Consider the following 18,981-nt stretch of genomic DNA (forward strand, 5'->3'; position numbering starts at 1 on the left):
AATACGCCCACCGTTGCTGTATCGCGTCTTCAGATGCGCTCGCATTTAGACGCCCCGTAAAATCCAAAGGTTTACTTGTGCGTGTGTACAGCCATGTTGGCAATCCACTGCTGGATGAGGGCCTACCCTCCACACCGTGCAGGTCACGGGAGACCATTCGACCGTACTTCTCCGCACGCCGGTCAGCGTGGGTTGGTGAAGGCGGGCGGCACAGACGACAAAGCATAATGCAGTACAACAACGAAGCGGCCCACAAAGCGGCCTCGCAGGAGCAGAGCGGGAGACCTGTCTTTACACGGAGGTTGCCAGGGCTCGGGCACAAGACCAGTAGAGGCTGCAGCCTCAGCGAGAGATATACGGGATGCTGTGTGCCAGGTGCAGAAATATTTTCGGGCGCCGCGGTGGCGAGATGTTAACGAACTCGCCTGGTACACAGGAGGTCGTGGGTTCCATCCCAACCCTGACGCCTGCTGTATATTCGTAGTTTGCGTATCTCTCTCCCCGTGGTCGTGTGGATTTTTCCCTCCACAATTAGACACATGCATTTACGAGTATTTGGCTGCAATACATTACCACGTGAAAAGCCACTTCTGGTTGAGCTATTATTTGTGGCAGCCAGTGGGCCTTACCTGGTAAAATAAAAATAGTTAATAAAATTTTTGGGGTCACTTAAACAGCCGATATCAAGCCACGGGCGATCGCGCATCCAAGCGCTCCGCAGGCAATCACAAACCGCACACCGATTCCTAATCGTGCCGTACAAACTCCCCGAGCCGCTCCCGAGCACGTTGGTGCCAATAGCGGGGACATCGTTTCCGAACGTCAAGCGGCAACAACCTCGAGATCCCACCGGCGAGCCGTGCAGCGCAACGGCGGGAGTCATTCCCAAAAAGACATGCGCGACCACCGCCGCCACCGCCACCACCGCCACCACCGCCGCCACGGCAAGCGCTCCCCCTCACCTATCCCCTCCGTCTTGTCCGGCGAGCGGCTCCACCAGACCACCTGCCGCGTCTCGCCCACCACCTGGAAGGTCTTCCTCTCGGGACGCTGCGACTTCTTCTGCTGGAAGAGCGTCATGCTGGTGCCCTGCCGCAGCTGCCGGCACGCGGGCGCCAGCGTCTCTGGCGGCGCCGGCGAAGCGGGCCCACCGCCGACGCTCACCGTCTCGGCGGGCGGCGTCAGCGGCAGCAGCAGCGGAGATGGTGGCGGCGGCGGCAGCGGCAGCGTCGGCGACGGCAGCGACGGCGGCGACCCGGGGCCGGGGCTGGACGCCGGCGGGGAGCGAGGGGTGGCCGGTCCCGGGGAGTCGGCTCCCGCTTGCGTCTCCATGCCGTTGAGCAGCATGACGCCGGAGAGGTCTCTCAAACTCACCGCCATGTTCCTCGGAGGCCCTGCGCGCGAACCAGACGCCAGAGGTTGTTAAATCAGCCCAGCCCCCCCCCCCCATTGGTGCATTCAGAGGTCGTAAAGACTGCGATCCCCCGTATAGCCCAAACGGATTATTGGGGCAAGTGCTGTTAGCGAGTAGCCCTTATGAAGGCCGGCACGGCACACGAGGGGGTGGGTGGCCAGCACCGCGCTCGCCTGCCTTTGTCTCCCGAGTGGGCGATGTTTTACACACCGCTCCAGGTACTCATTTAAGGCCGAATCGACCTAGGGGGAGGCCCAGGAACAGTTCAGAGAATCGTCACCGGTGTGCGGGCCGTGAGCGGTAATCGAACTGGGGTCGCCAGTTTCGTAGGGGAGCGCGCTAACTGCTGCGCCACCGTTCCCCACACACACGCACACACACACGCCCGGCCTGTTGGCCGAGTGGAAGAGCCGAGCGCTTCCTGGTTCAGGGTTTCACTCGGCCCATCGTTGTGGTTAAGCTCACTGACACCCCCCCACCCCCCCCCCATCATGGAAATGTAGAATTTCCATCTGGCTCTGCAGAGCTGCGAACAGGAGTAGAGCACTGCCTCAATGCTAATGCGAGCCGGAAAGCACTGTGACTTTGACGAGCACACAAGCTGAACGAGGGGACGTATGAAACATTAAACTGGACTTGCCGAAGCACCTTTGAAAGTAGTTCCGCGACGCTCATTGGTGCAATTGCTTTTATTATTAGGACTAATATTATCATTATCATCTCTTGGCTTTTCGATTTTATCACCACTCACTCCGCACAGCATTGCAACATCACGCCGTGGAAGGTTACCGGATATCGACACGGCAGAACTACTTCTGGGAGTCGCTCGAGCCAGACTCTCGCTCGGCACCACACGCCGCACCTCCTCGCTCTCCAAGATCCGTTTGTCGACAAACGCGTGGACAATTCGGTGCATTGTGTAGACATTGCACTGCACGATTTACTGCAATGTGAAGTAACAATTCTCAATAAATGCGGCAGGGTTACTGACGGGCCACTATCCATAGGATTCCATTATCCATCGTGATTTGAAGCTCTCGTGACTGCAGGAATCCATACTCTTTAGTTCTTTCGGTAAAGTCACGTAGGTAGAAAATAAAATAAATCACGACGTCCTGAGGACGACTGATTGTATTGCGATCGAAACGTCGTGATTTGTTTTATTTTATCCCTACGTGACTTTACCGAAAGAAGCAAAGAGTATACATTATCCATGTTCATCTGCAACAGTGAGACGACAAATTTAATTAATACGGCAGCATGTTAAGGCACTGTACTCAGTGTGCGTAATGATTATATATAGCGAGAGAGAGGCAGTCAGCCATAGGCAGACAACAAGCAAAGGTCTTGAGCCTGGACTTGGGGCAGGAAGTCGACAGCACAGACAGCTGGGGGTGAACAACGTTTGCTTCCTAACTGGGGGGGGGCTGTGGAGGAGAATGAGCAACCTCCCAACTCGGGCGAAGGTCAACTCCCCTTATCCGCATGGAATCTCACGGGTGAATGCAGATTATAGCAGCTATTTGTCAATGGTTAGCGGTGCACCCTTTGATCCTTAAACATAACGGATAAGGGGAAATTTAGCCGTTCCGGAGACCGCTTCTGGGCGACGCAAAGCCGTGAACAAAACGCACGACGGACGCAATTTGCCACGTCGCTCGCCTTCGTTTCCGCGAAATTTCCGCGGGTGACCGGAGAGATCCGACCCGCGGGAAAAAATACAATTTTAGCAGAGCGGGTCGCGGATAGAGCGAGCCTCGCCGCTGCACCGCAACAATGAAACGGCCCCCCCCCCCGTCGCATCGCCACGGCTCGCCGCCAAGTGCGAAGCGGAAGTTGCGTGGGCGCACGGCGGCGACGACGGACGGAGCAAACGCCGAGCGAAGACGCTTTTTGAAATTGTCAGGCGCTTTTTTGTTCCTACGGCTTTTACAAGTGCGTTCCATACAAGCTCGCCAAGTGACTGACAGGACTTCATCGACAGGATTGATGGGAACAAAATGAAACGCCGCCTCTGCCGGACACACCTAACCGCCCTAACGTTGCACAGAGCGATCCCGATGATTTTGAGTTCACGACGTTTCTCGTCGTCTCCCTGGCTGTCATTATTTTATTTTCACACGCACTTTTATTGAGCTTGCCCTGTTGTCCGTTTATATTCTTTGGAATATTTGACGCTTAATCTTCGAATCTACAAAGCCTAACGAGCTGATATTTTAAGATAAAAAAAATCGGCCCAGGTCCCAACCCGTCGTGGTCCTATTTGCGTGTTTAACTACATTTTTATAATTAATCGTACATTTTACCCCCCCCCCCCCATTTTTAAATCACGAATGGTCCTTTCAATGTTTTATTATCTTTATGCAAGCCACCCACTTTTATTGAGCACATCAAATGTGATTAATTCTGGGGTCAAAACAATGAAATTTCTACTTTTGAGTGCAAATAAAAGTGTGTCCTTAAAAAACCTAGTTTTTATTACCTAATTATTTTTCCCAGCGCAGAGAAACTGCGGCCACGGAGGTGCACAGATTATAACCGAGTGCGCATTTTTTAAACGAAATGGAATGTTTTTTTTAAATGCACGTTGGGGGAAAAAAGCACGGCAGCCACGCCGCTTACGGAGCACGACGTTTAAACAAAGTGGCAGAGAGTCATATCTCGGATGCCGGGGGGCAGGGGCGAATGTGGGATCATCGGTCTTGGATGGGCGGCCACAATGTTTGAAAAAAAAAAATACCGGTTGCTACAGGCAACTACGTGGTGGGCAGCAGAGGGCAGTGCAGACACATCCATTGTTGGAATGTTCCTATAAACGTATACTGTGTCTATGCACCCCGCGGCATCACCAACCTGCACTGACCAGCATGGTGAAGTATGGTCAAAAAATCCCCTACCCACCACGATGCTCGCGGGAGTGGGATGTTGAACGTCTTTTGCACCGTACGTAACCAACCGTGCTCATGGGAGGTGCGGGGGAAGGACAAGAAACTAAAACACAAAAAGCAGCTCTAAAGAAATGAGTTTTCAAACTGCTGGATTCATGATGGCCCTAATCTAGCAGTGGCTTGACAAAGGGCAGTACAAGTACAATGATAAGTAATACTTGTCAGCAGCGAGTTGGCCTATCTTAGTGGAGGTAATCACAGACAGAGAGCCGAGTTACAGTACTCGTGTTGTCATATCAAGAGTCATTGCAAGAAGTCGCAGAAACACACGAAGTAGCCATGAAAAGTCGCCGGGTGATTTCTCACTCGACCGATGTCACAACACGCAAGAATTGTTGAACTCCGGGTGCCACGATCCTTAAAACGCAAAACGTGGACTTTGTGAAAGCCACGTTCCGGCATGGTTTACAAATATGCTATCGAGTTCCCTTTGAAGACTGCTACGTGACAACACCGTACTGATCGCGAGCGTTGGTGTGCGGGGGTACGGCTTCGTTCACCAAACATGACAAACTGCATGTCAGGGTGCGGTAGGATTTTTTTTTTTATAAACTGGACAATGCAGGTAATAGATATGTAAAGAGTAACATTAAAAAAAATACAAGCAGATTAGTTAAGGTGACCCTTATCCTTTCAGGCCTAGTTGAACCGTTCATTTGGCCGCTACAATTTTGCTGCCTTGTAAATTTGTTTTTAAAACAGCCGAATGTTATTCTGAACAGACGTTTCTTCTCAAGGCACGAACAAATATAATAATGGCCGAGTGAGGGGCACACTCAGGGCTAGATCCTATTAACCCGATTATCCGTGCAACTGATAATAGGGTTAATTTCTCCGGCGCTTGCGGATCACCGCCTCTTATCTGCGTGACAGTTCGGTTATGGATAACGTCGCCCTGTTGTTATGGATCACGCCGCGTGTCAGGGAGACCGCTTCCAAGCTACTCGTTAGCTCCAGGGCGTGCATCACTTCCGTTTCATTTCCTCTTATTCCCCATCACGGCTCGGATATTTTCCATCCCTCTTTCTGCATTTCTCACGCGGTGGGGAGGGGGTGATCCCCTCCTTCTCCAATCATCCCTGGACGGCTTGGGCATCTCCAAGTCCACTCCACAGTCCTTCACATCCCTGGTTCACCACTTGGCACCACCTCTCTCCGGGTCCTCCTCGGCCTGCCGCGCCCCGGTGGCTCCACGTTCGTCGCCTTTCTTCCGTGGATCGGGATTTTCTCAAGACAGTACTTAAGACGTGCCCCTAACAACCAGTCAACTTTCACACCTCACGTGGCCTCAAAGTGCACATAGCCTGGCATAAGCACCGTAATGACATCACCACCACTTAGTGGCAAATGGCAGTTGTTGTTGTTGGCTCAGATACTAATATCAATATTCTGACAATAAACTAATTTATTTATTTTGACCAGGTAAAGCCCCACTGAGCTATGAGCTCCATTTCAGAAGCAACCAAACAACACATGATAGCTCACTGAAGTGGCTTACATCATCGAATGTGGGAATTTATAGTCGCAGCCAAATAATCTAACAGCACGTTCCTTTTTTATTATTTATTGTATTTCAATAGAAGCCCAACACAAAGCACAAACTGTGCCACGTGGGGGGTGGGTGGGTGTGGTTACACTAAAAGCATGATTCTAAATGGGAGAGAAAACCCGAAGGAACCCAAAGGAAAAATCTCCGCGACCACGGGAAGAGAGAGAGAGAACACGCAAACTCCAAATATACAGCAGGCATTGTCAGGGTCGGAATCGAACCCGCAAACTCCTCCTGTCCAGGTCCGCTTCCTCTTATCCGTGCCACGAGTACGGCACGGATGGTGGGAACGTGCGTGGATCGCGTGGGATGCGCCGGATACTGGGAAGTGCGTAAAGCTGGGCGTGGAACGGCAGACGGGTGGCACTGCACCAGCGTGCTCGCGTCGGCACAAACCGGATAAGACGTCGGATTTTTAAAGAGCTGACCGAGCACCATCAGCCACAGATTCATCCACTGCTGGATGAAGGTCCACCCCCCCCCCCCCAAGCCATCGCCACTAACCCGCACCTCCGATTAGCCGAAAGAAAGTCAACGTACATCTCTCACGTCGCCATCCGTCGTGGGCCTTCGATGCCAGCGTTGGCACAAACACGGCTGGGAAAGTGAAAGCGAAGGCGCTGCTGCCACTTTTTATTGGCGACAGCGCCACAGCCACGCACAAGCCCCAATGTTCTGCGACTGACAAAACAAGGCTGTGATAATAATGGAAGACGCTCAAAACGCGACAGTTGTGTAATGTATGGGACCGGATGTTGTTATTCTACGATGTGCACCTCATAAGCTCGTGAATTATAAATCCGCACACCACAAAAGCTGTTGCTGAATTGATATACAAAAAAAACCTACGTCTTTGTTCCAATGTCATACAGAGAGGTAGGTGCTTTATTCATTACCACATCTATTATTAAATGTACGTTGTACACAAAAGAAATGGGAGATTAAACCATCCCTGCTGGCGACAGACGCCGTTTCAACGTGCTGCTTTGAGCACCATCAGCCATCACCAATCCACAGCTGGATGAAGGCCTCCACCCCCACACCCTCGCTAAGCTGTCGGCATCTCTCATGGCCCTTCGACGGTGTCACAATCCACCCAGTGCCCGCACCGATTTTAAATCGCTCCATCTCCACGGTGGGCCCTCTTGGGCGCGTCACTCCGGCGTTAAGCCTCGACCACCCCAGCCGTCGTCCCTTCTAACGACGCGTTCCGCCTGCTCCAGACACGCACACTCGCTCGCCCTGACAGTCAACACAGAGGAGTGGGGGGGGGTCTCTCCAACTCTCCAACCCACCGCATTCCTCCTCCTGCCTCTCATCGCAATTCCAAGCGTGCGCGCTTTCTCTCTTTGCACACTTTTCAGCTTTTGTCCCATGTTTGTTAGGTGTCCCACGGCTCGCGATGCACGAAGGTTCCCTTCTGTCGGTACCGTACGACAAACAAAAAATAAGGGCGCTCTTGCAAAACGGTCCTCATCTAAAATGGCAGCAGAGCATCGTCGGCCGCAGCAGTTGTTGCCTGCTACGAAGCCACGGCGATTCACGCAAGTTCCCAGACAGGGCTTCAAACTGGGATTAAAGGACTCCGCTGAACCCTTGAGTTCACCCTGCCCCCATCGTTGGAGCTCATTCTCCACCAAATCCCAACTCCAGCACGTCCCACACAGCCTTTGTCCCAAATCCAAGCACGTTCACTTTGGCACCGGTAAACACCCAAGGCTTATTATTCCCCCCCCCCCTGCAACAACTCAAACCTGGAGGCCTATCTCAAACCCTGCCGCTGACCGCAGCTCTGCTGCATACACCACAACAGTCGTCACTGTTAACCCCAACACACATTCAGAACTCTTAATCGCCAACCTCGAGCGCGAACCATAGCCCCTGGGCTGATACTCTAAACCACAACCTGATGCATGTACTTGTCACTGCCATAACTCTGATATATATTTTTTTTAAACTGTATATCTAACCCTAAACTTAAGCCACAAAGCTCGACTCAAACGCTAACCCATAAACCATATAACCTTACCCATATAGCCAAACTTAACCTTATCCATATAACCTTACCCATATAGCCAAACTTAACCTTACCCATATAACCTTGCCCATATAGCCAAACTTAACCTTACCCATATAGCCAAACTTAACCTTACCCATATAGCCAAACTTAACCTTACCCATATAGCCAAACTTAACCTTACCCATATAGCCAAACTTAACCTTACCCATATAGCCAAACTTAACCTTACCCATATAGCCAAACTTAACCTTACCCATATAGCCAAACTCAACCTGACCCATATAACCTTATCCATATAGCCAAACTCCCCCCAAAAAATACGTAACCCTAGCCACGTACCCAAAGAGAGCCCGGCGTCACAAGCGACGAGGTGCAGATCAAAGTAATCAGCTCCGAGCCAGTGATGGAAATTCCACATTACTTTAACAGGAGCCAGGACCCCAGCAAAGGCCAAACCCGAGCTCTTAAACACAGCCGCCAGCTAACTCCAACCTCAACACGAATGCCAAACCCTAATCACAGCCCTATAACCCGAACCATAACCACAGCTCTAACCCTAGCCGGATTATATCCCCTAATCTTAACCCTATCCTGAACTATATCCACAACTCTACTCCTAACCACATATACCCAAACCAACCGCTAGCCCCACACAAATCTATATCCCTAACCATTTAGTAAACCCAAGGCTTGCCCTATCCATATCGATAACCCTACCTCAACTAATACACGCAACCTTCACCATAGCTCTCACCCGATGTGCTTCTTACAGTGATGCAAATTGGGTTTAGAGCCTCGTTTAAAATAACTGCATCAACATCAACAACCACTCATCCCACACACTCACACCAAACACCGCCGTTCAAACGCCAATTTTCAGAGAATTATTGAACATTCATATATATCTAACCCTAACCCACCCGAACTAACGCCAGCCTTGCAATGATTAACACCAAGCGCTGCCATTTAAATGCGAATTTAAAGGGCGTTGTCCGAAGGCGTGTGTCCGTTCAACTCAATAGATACGGAGTATTCACTATTTATGTGCCTATTCACAAGCGGTTCCATTCGGAAACATGTTTGACATTGAATTCTAATCAGACCCCCCCCCCCCCCCGCCGCATCACCCTGTAAACACGTGGAGTGTCCGACTCTTAACCACCCAACTCTCATCTCTTCACTACTGGCCACTCTATTTCATGGGCTCTGAGTAAGGGCCAATGCCCAAAACGTCGCCTGTTTCTTGTTGAGGCCACATATACACCAACACGTGCACAGCGTTGTTAGAGACAAACGTGTTGAGTGTTTGTGTTCATCGTGTTTGTGCGGCGCCACCACCACCACCAGATCACGTGGTGAATTTAAAAAGGCAACTCCTGTATTGTTCATCCACAATCACCGATCATCCCCCCCCGCCCCCATAACTCACATTCTCCTAAACCCTACAACTCCATCCGTACGTCCTCTTGGCGTCGAACGGCAACAGGAGATCAAAGTTCAAATGAAATCAACATCCTTCACCCAACAACACCTAATGTGTGTCCTTATAATGAGCAGCAGGCAGCTGACACACTGACCACCATCAACACGCGACAAAGATCCCCCGTGTAGCCTGTAACAGACTGTAGGGGCAAGTGCTGTTAGCGAGGAGCACCTATGAAGGTCGGCACGGCACACGCCACGCCAGGCCGCCTTTGTCTCCCCAGTGGTGATTTTTACACACCGTACCAGGTACTCATTTCAGGCTGAGTCGACTTAGGGGAGGCCCGGAACCGATTCAGATAATCGTCACCGGTGTGAGCAGGAATCGACCTCGGGTCGCCGGGTTCGTAACGCAGCGCGCTAACCACTACGCTACCGCTCCCCACCATGAACACCACCACCAGCAACCACCACCAGCAACCACCACCACCAGCAACACCACCATCAACACCACCAGTAGAACCAACACCACCATCACCACCATCAACACCACCACCAGCAACCACCACCACCATCAGAACCACCATCCCCAGCAACCACCACCATCAACACCACGAGCAGAACCAACACCACCACCATGAACACCACCAACATCACCATCAACACCACCATCAGCACCAACACCACCATCAACACCACCACCACCATCAACACCACGAGCAGAACCAACACCACCACCATCAACACCATCACCATCACAACTATCAGCACCATCACTACCACCATCACTACCACCAGCAGAACCAACACCACAACTATCAGAACCACCACCATCAACATCAACACCACCAGGAGAACCAACACCACCACCAACACCACCATCACCATCACCACCAGCAACCACCATCAACCACCATCACCACCACCATCACCACCACCAACCACCACCATCACCACCAATACCACCACCATCACCACCATCACCATCACCACCACCAACCACCACCACCATCACCACCATCACCACCACCATCACCACCACCATCACCACCACCATCACCACCATCACCACCACCAGCAGCAGCAGCGGCCCCGTTATCCGCAGCAACGACGGCGCATGAAGCGGCCTCGCTCGCCACGAGCAGTGACGGCGCACGAGCAGATGGAACACGACCGGACCGGCCCCACACACAGACACACACACAGAGACACACACACAGACACACACACACAGACACAGAGAAACACACAGAGACACACACACAGACACACACAGAGACACACACAGAGACACACACACAGAGACACAGAGACACCCACAGAGACACCCACAGAGACACACACAGAGACACACACACACAGAGACACAGAGACACACACACAGACACACACACAGACACACACACAGACACACACACAGAGACACACAGACACAGAGACACACACAGAGACACACACAGACACACACACAGAGACACAGAGACACCCACAGAGACACACACACACAGACACACACAGACACACACACAGAGACACACACACAGACACACACAGAGAGACAGACACACACAGACACACACACAGACACACACAGAGAGGAGACTGATCAACGTTTTTCACAACACGCCGACACCGAACGAAGGCGTTGTATTTGCTCTTGCAAATAGCGATCACTCAATTCTCACAGCGACAGGCGGCGAACGAGCGAGCGAGCGGATCCTTACCGGAGAGGATGAACCGAGCAGGAGGAGGAGGATGATGAGGAGGAGGAAACGGGACGGGCCCGCTTACATCTGCAGCATCATCATCAGCATCATCATCATCAGCAGCAGCATCTCTCTTAATCCTCTTTGTCAAAGAGAATGAAGGCGAACGAGCAGAAGCAATGTGACCCTCTCTCTTTCAAATAAACTTTATCATTTACTAACCCTGCCCGCTTGTTCGCAAGCTCCCACCTCGGCTAAGGGGGGGGGGGGGGCGTTGGGGATGCTGTTGCTGCTGCCCCCCGACCGCGTGAGATGAGAGCGAGCGAGCGAGCGATGGATGTTTGGGGCTGTCGCGGGGTTATTCTTGAACGAGGAGGACGAGGAAGAGGGGGGGGCAGGAGGCCCAGCAGGAGGATGGGAGGAGGAGGAGGGAGGGGGCAGGGATGATGATGATGAGGAGGATGATGAGGAGGATGATGGAGCGAGACGTCGCTGCGCTCCGCGGTGCCGCGGCTGCTTCTTTGGTTGGGGGCGGGGCGGTGGGGGTGGGTGGGGGGTGCTTGAGCCCACGCGGTTGGAATTCACAGCCTGGATAAGTACGGCGTGCACAGCCTTCATTTGTTTATTTATATATATCTGTGTGTGTGTGCAATTAACATAATTTACCTGGACAGGGAGGATGAGGTCCGTAACAGTCCACGCGCACACACACACCAGGAGGGGACAGGAGGCTGTGTGAGCCATTGCCCCCCCTACAACTCGCATCGGCCGCGTTTGTAAAAATAAAAAAAATTTGCACCGTGGAAAAACGACGAACGTTGGCTCAACGTTGGCGTGCGGGTGAAACCGTTGGGTGAACGTTGTGTGAACGTTGGGCGAACATCTGCCCAACATTGTTGGCATGTGGTTTACTGGGAATCTATTGTTCATGAATCTAATTGCACATTGCACCGAATTTAAGCCTCCTGACTAGTAGCAACATCTATTCACACTTTTAAAAAAAAAAGTCCACTTCAAATTCTATTCACAAACTACACTGCACACATAATACCTATTTTCGTAAGTGCATCTATTGCACAGATAAACGAAATGTATTCACACGCACGCTATATACCCCCAAAAATCACATCACGGCTACATTGAATCGTTGGATTTAATAACCCCAAAGAATTCACAAGCCTATTCACAAATGTTGTTAACTAAATATAAACCTCATCAGAAAATGTTCACAATCACGACAGTACTGACGTTCTAATAAAACATAATTTCCCCTCGTCTTTCCCGTCACGATCATCCGCCTTGTCGTCATTTGACCCTTTGGCTCGTCATATCATTTACACAGCACCCCCTCCACCCAATTGTACACAACGGATAAACAACACACGCAATCGAATGACGGGCCAAAACAACTACAGTCGTGTTGGACTGCACTTGTAAGCTCCCCACGTCTATGCTCTGCGCCTTCGCGCGGTGAATTATGGCGACCTGAGCTAGTCGTGGGGAGGCCCTTATCCAGCAGTGGATTGACAAAAGGGCTGTGCGTGTACTAATCGAGGTGAATGGGATTGGCCAGATTTCCCAAAGTAGCAGGACTGGGCTTTGAAAGACAGTCTTCAGACCCAGTGAGGATACCCTGGGTAAAGAACCCACGTGATTACTGCCTTATATTATCCCAGAAGGCCGTGTGACTAATGGGATGTGGCAAACATACTTTCATATGCAGGGTGAGATATGGGAATGTGTGTATTCTGCTTATTTATGTTTCTTGCAGTGTTTAAATGCTGTCTCTTCTGGCAGGAATAGCTTTTCTCCGGGCACCCCAAGTTCTTTCCACATAATATTTCATTTACAGAATTTTTTTAAACTATCCTTTTTCCAAGAAGCCCTCAATGTGCCTCGACATTTCTTTATTGTTTTCAGACTCATATTGCTGAGTTTGTGTATGCATTTGAAGGGGTTGAAGAGAGTTTAAGACATTTTTGTGTGACCGCATATAAATTGCTTGGCGAGCCTGCTTCTGCGTTGGCAGTGGTGCACAGGCACGAAAGCTCAATAAAACACTGTGTGGCCTTAAAAATAAAAATATATAATAGGCGACGTTTCAGGCAATGGTTGTTCATGGCACAAAACAATAGAATTTGGTGCCGCGGTGGCGAGATTTTAACTGCCTTGCCTGGTAAACTGGAGGTATATTTAGATTTGGCGTGTCTCTCCCCGTGGTCGCGTGGATTTTTCTCCGGGTCCTCCGGTTTTCCCTCAACATTTAGAAACGTGAGTTTAGAATATTTGGCTGCTATACATTTCCACGTGATGAGCCACTTCGTTGAGCTATTATTTGTGATAGCCAGATCGCTTCTGAAAAAGAGCTACATAGCTCAGTGGGCCTTACCTGGTGAAACAAAAGCAGTTTAGTTTAAAAATGTTAAGTAATTTATTGACCAAATTCCAGGTCTTTAATGGAATTTGAATGCAATTCGCAGTGAAGTTGAAGGCAGTTAATGACATTTTAAGTACTTTTATGATCAGATAAACGGGCATTACACGTCATTTTCTGTAATTCCGTGACCGCATTCAGCAAACTTATTGACATTTTATGGAAGTTAAAGGCCGAAGAGGACATTTAATGTCATTGCATGGAATCTAATCGCCGAATTAAAATAATGTAGTGGCATCAACCAAACGTCACTGTAACACTAATTAATACAAGGCTCCATAAATTATAGGTTGTAATATTTTTTTGTACATATGCAGTATAAAACTAATCACAAACACACACACATCATAGCACTGTATATTGATTGATAGCTAAAAAAATATTTTACGGTGCCTGGGGTTATCGCAGCGAGAGGCCATGTGGCCGTCACATGAGGCCTCAATGATTATCCCCACGGACGCCTCCTGATTGGTCAACTTTGGCACCGAGAGCCACGCCTCCGCTCACCCTCCCCCCCCCCCGGCCTCCTCTCGACCAATCGCGTGCGAGGAGCGCCGCTCATCCGCATTGGGAAATGTAACGCGGTAATGACGTCACCCATCCCCCCCAAGGCGCGCATCGCCGCCCCCCCTCCCCCCGCCCCTCCCCCCCGCCCCTCCCTCCGTCGCCGCCCCTCCCCCCATCGCCTCCGAGTGCGTTTCTTGGGATTCATCACAAATCTCAACAATTCGTCAGAATCTCACAATTGTTTTCTTATACTGGAGGGGGGAATCCGAAGAGATTTAAAGCTCTTCACCCCCTCCCCCGGCACAGATGCAAAGTAACAGCAACAAACGATACATAAAACGCGACACGAGTGTAAAGTAAAAGAAAGGTTAAACACAAAAATGTACTTTAAAAACAAGTTAAAATAAAACTAAACGTTGTTTTAATGTTACCTGTTAAAGCCCACCTGAGCTATTAGCCACAAACGGTAGCTGAACAAAGTGGCGTATCATGTGGAAATTTATAGCAGCAGAACAATGCAAATAATCTAAATGCATGTCAATGACATTGTGTGGCATGACCGGAGATAAATGTAATATAGCCGACGTTTCGGGCAATTGCCCTTCTTAATGGCACATTCTTCAAAGCACGTGCTTCGGCCCAAATATTCCTTCTTTATGGAGCGATGAAGTGTTATCCCCGAATCGTTGCCTGTAAGATATTTCTAGCACTTGTGCTATGAAGAAGGGCCATTTCCCGAAACGTCGCCTATTTTCATTTTATTTTAGTGCCACTGTTTTTGTTGTTAATTGAGCTTTAGGGCGCCACTGCCAAAGCAAGCATTGCCAAATACAGTGCACAGTGGTCCAAATGTCTTGTGACCCCCCCCCCCCCATTTAATTATATAAAACGTCATTGTTGTAATAGGTTGATTTACAACAGAAATGAAGATTTTCGATTTAAAGCTTTCGTGACTGCAGGGATTCATCTTCTTGGTTCTTTCGGTAAAGTCACGTAGAAGGGAAGACCAGGTCTTCACCTGAGGACGGCTGCTTGCGTTGTGGCCGAAACGTCGTGAGAATTTTTTAAATTATTTGTATTATTTTATTATTTATTATTTCCCTTCTACGTGACTTTACCGAAAGAACCAAGAAGAGGAATGAAGATGCAAATCAAACAAAACAATTGTAGGGGTCATTTAATTGGGGGGGGGGGGGGGGGGGTCACAAGACATCTGGACCACCCTGTACAGTACAGCAATTAGGTTTCATCATCAGCTCGTCCAGCAGAGCCCACAGAGCCAGACTTAGGCATGGCCCACAGGCGTCTTCAAGATACAAATGAGTAATTTACAAACGCAATATCATTTCTACCAACAATTCACGCGTTTTACTCGCATCGTAAAAGAGGAGCAGTCCCCTGTGGAGGTCGTCCGCGCGTTTGCAGTTTAGCAGCGTTGCCAGTCCAGTGGTGGAAATTCCACATTCCCATGGCCGGGAACCAAACATCCACAAACTGGTTCCAAATGTCATCTTCGAAGGGATGGTGCATTGAGTTGGCCCTCGACCGAGATTGGAACTCACAACCTTCCGAATACGCGTCGAGGTCTGAAGTAATGTACTCCGTTACTAACTACATTGCAAATGACAGTTCAGAGTAAAGGGCCGTCCATAAATGACGTCACGCACCTAGGGGGGGAGGAGTCAGACATTTGTGACGATGTGTGACGAGGGGGGGGGGGTTTGAGAAATGTGACGTCACATCAAAATGCGCAACTTTAAATAAATATAGACAACACGTTCTACTTAATTAAATAGACTTTTTAAGACATGTTTTCTCCTACAACATCAGAATGCCACATTAAATACGCACTACAATGACAATAGTTTAAAGCGATTTGAAGCATGTTTTATTTTCAAAATGGAAATATGTTTTTTGGGGGGGGGGGGGGGCAGAGCTTTATGATGTCATATTTGATGGGGGGTCTGACTTTTTGTGACGCCGTGTGACGAGGGGGGGGGGTCAAAAATCGTTCAAAATCGCGTGACGTCATTTATGGACAGCTCCTAATGGAAAACAAACAGGACCCTGCGGGGTGGGCTGGTAGGAATAATACTTAGTACCAGAGGTGTGGACTCGAGTCATGTGACTTGGACTCGAGTCAGACTCGAGTCATGAATTTGATGACTTGCGACTCGACTTGGACTTGCATAACAATGACTTTGTCCCACCTCTGCTTAGTACCGGTACAGGGATATCGACCGGGTATAGAGGAGTTAAAGAAAAAATTACTGTATTCTAGTGTAACATTAATTAAAAGTGTTTGTTTTGACAAGAAACGCTGTGAGATTTACAGACCCCCCAACACCACCCTCAACACCACCCCTCCCACCAGCCCTCACCACCCCCCCACCACCCACCACCACCACCCCACCACCCCCCACCACCACCTTCTGCACTAGGCCTCGCGAAGCCTCCCGCACTAGGCCTAGCGAAGCCTGCCGCACTAGGCCTCGCGAAGCCTTCTCTGCAGTAGACTTAGCGAAGCCTTCTGCACTAGGCCTCGCGAAGCCTCTGCAGTAGGCCTCGCGAAGCCTTCCCTGCAGTAGGCCTCGCGAAGCCTTCTCTGCAGTAGGCCTCGCGATGCCTTCTCTGCAGTAGGCCTCGCGATGCCTTCTCTGCAGTAGGCCTCGCGAAGCCTGCCGCACTAGGCCTCGCGAAGCCTGCTGCACTAATGCCTCGCGAAGCCTTCTCTGCAGTAGACCTAGCGAAGCCTTCTGCACTAGGCCTCGCGAAGCCTTCTCTGCAGTAGGCCTCGCGATGCCTTCTCTGCAGTAGGCCTCGCGAAGCCTGCCGCACTAGGCCTCGCGAAGCCTGCCACACTAGGCCTCGCGCCGTGCTTTTCGTGCACAAATAAGGCGATTAAATATATCTCGTCTCTGTGTTAATAAATGTTTCTTGTCTCTGTGTTACAAAAACGTGCTGCGTTTCAGTTAAGTAATTTTTTTAAAAAACGTGCTGCGTTTCAGTAAAGTAAATTTGAAGCGAAGTTTAAAGTTTCGCCGTGAGGCGCCGGAAGCGACGGCCATCTTGTTTATTTCACAGATCGCAGGGGGAGCGGGCGGCCATCTTGTCGGACAGGGTCATGCCAAATGTTTGCAGTAGGGGGCGATGTTGATACACGGACGGACGGACGGACGGACGAACGGACGGACGGACACATTCATCTATTGGTGGTCTGGTCCACTTCGTTCCTACCAGTATAATGATCGCTTACAGCCCTTTCTCAATCCTCTCCCCAAGTCACGTCAATCACGGGGGTTAATTGGCCATACTTCCCCACGCCCACAAGTGCGGGTTCATGAACGAGAAGGGGAGCAGTGGATTGGATGACGTTCGTCGGTGATGTTAGCCGTGGCTGGGAATCGAAGAGATCGTCACTGCGCTACGAAGCCGGCGATTTGACACGATTCACGGTCACCGCTAACATCAGCGGCGAGTGATATCTGAACGAGGTCCTGCACTGACCAGCGGGGAGAGGGATGGTTAAACAATCCCCATGGCCGACACCGTGGGAAGCCCTTCAATCAAAGAATTGTAGAACATTATTTGTTTTGACTTAAAGCTCTCGTGACTGGAGGAATTAATATTCTTTGGGTCTTTCGGTAAAGTCACATAGATAGTCACGTATAAAGATAAAATAATAAATTAATGCTGTTTATTTATTTATTTATTTTTCTACGTGACTTTACCGAAAGAACCAAAGAGTAATTCCTGCAGTCACGAAAGCTCAAAATTTTAGATCGAACCACTTCTACGGAGAAGTTTCAAGTTTATCTTTTTCTCTCTCTCTCTGGGTTTTTTTGTTTTCTCTCTCTCTGCCAGAGGTGTGGACTCGAGTCATGTGACTTGGACTCGAGTCAGACTCGAGTCATGAATTTGATGACTTGCGACTCGACTTGGACTTGCATAACAATGACTTTGTCCCACCTCTGCTCTCTGCCTGTGCATTTAGTGTACTTTTTCTGTCTCCACTCGTTTTTTGTCGTTCTTATGTTCTGCTCTGTCTGTGTGTCTCCGTTCCTCTTGTTTTATGTTTTGTCTCTCTTTGGAATTTTCACACTTAAATTCTAACTTAGCAATCTTTGAAATACGTAATCGAGCAGGCTATGCGTTAATTGTGTGTTGACCGACTCTCTGTGTTGTATTACATAACATTTCGATATTTTGCTAGGCTATTTAATTTAGTGTGTTATTTCTCCCTCTTTCCTAATGTTCAAGCCTGCTTACTTTACTACGCGTCTCTTCGTACTCATTGACATGTTACTTTTTTCTCTAACCCCTCCCTCTCTCCGCCCCCGCCCCCCCTCTGTCTATTTAAGGCCTCGCCACAGAGACGATCTCCCTCTCTGTGCCTGTGTTACTCTCTCTATGTATCTTGGTGATATCTGTTTGCTTATATGTCTGTCTATAGTTTTCTGGTTAGATTGTTGTTGCTATTTCATTTATACCTGATGATGATTGCTTGTGTTGCAATCGAAACGTCGTATGCTAGTATTTAATTTATTATTTTATCTTTATACAGGACTTTACCGAAAGAACCAAAGAGTCACATAGATAGGTTCAAATAAAATAACAACAAAAAAACCTATCTACGTGACTTTACCAAAGAATATGATTTGTTTTCTTGTGTGATGAATATACCGCGATGCACAAATCCTCTCCACCCTTGTGTGTGACAATGATTGTAGGACTTTCTTGGCAAAAAGACCCATCAGCCACAACGCTGCAACCCTCCGTGAGTGAAGTCCTGTGAGTCGGGGGGACAAAAAATCGCCTTCCAATTCACCAGGACCTCAATAACGTCCCTCCTCATTGCTTGAAGTCAAGCAATCCCTTTTGGATCCATGCGCTGAGCCTTCAACAATGCGAGTTAAATCTCAATGAAGCTTGGAGGAGAGCTGAACGGAGTTCAAAAGAACTCACAAACAAGTTGCTGTGA

At 49.5% G+C, this 18,981-nt stretch overlaps 1 protein-coding gene across 1 annotated transcript in view; it reads right to left on the reverse strand.

Annotated features, from left to right (window-relative positions):
- Window positions 1-11,589, reverse strand: part of LOC144949676 (1-phosphatidylinositol 4,5-bisphosphate phosphodiesterase gamma-1-like) — a 66,032-nt gene extending 54,443 nt beyond the window's left edge. Inside the window, exons 1-2 of the mRNA XM_078879680.1 lie at window positions 11,078-11,589; window positions 963-1,394 (exon numbers count right to left, since the gene is read on the reverse strand). Coding sequence (XP_078735806.1) covers window positions 963-1,380 — 418 coding nt within the window. The 5' untranslated portion in view covers window positions 1,381-1,394; window positions 11,078-11,589. The remainder of the gene's footprint in view (window positions 1-962; window positions 1,395-11,077) is intronic.
- Between the last annotated feature and the right edge of the window lie 7,392 nt (window positions 11,590-18,981).

This window comes from Lampetra fluviatilis, chromosome 54, assembly GCF_964198595.1.
Source record: "Lampetra fluviatilis chromosome 54, kcLamFluv1.1, whole genome shotgun sequence".
NCBI classification, from domain to species: Eukaryota; Metazoa; Chordata; class Hyperoartia; order Petromyzontiformes; family Petromyzontidae; genus Lampetra; species Lampetra fluviatilis.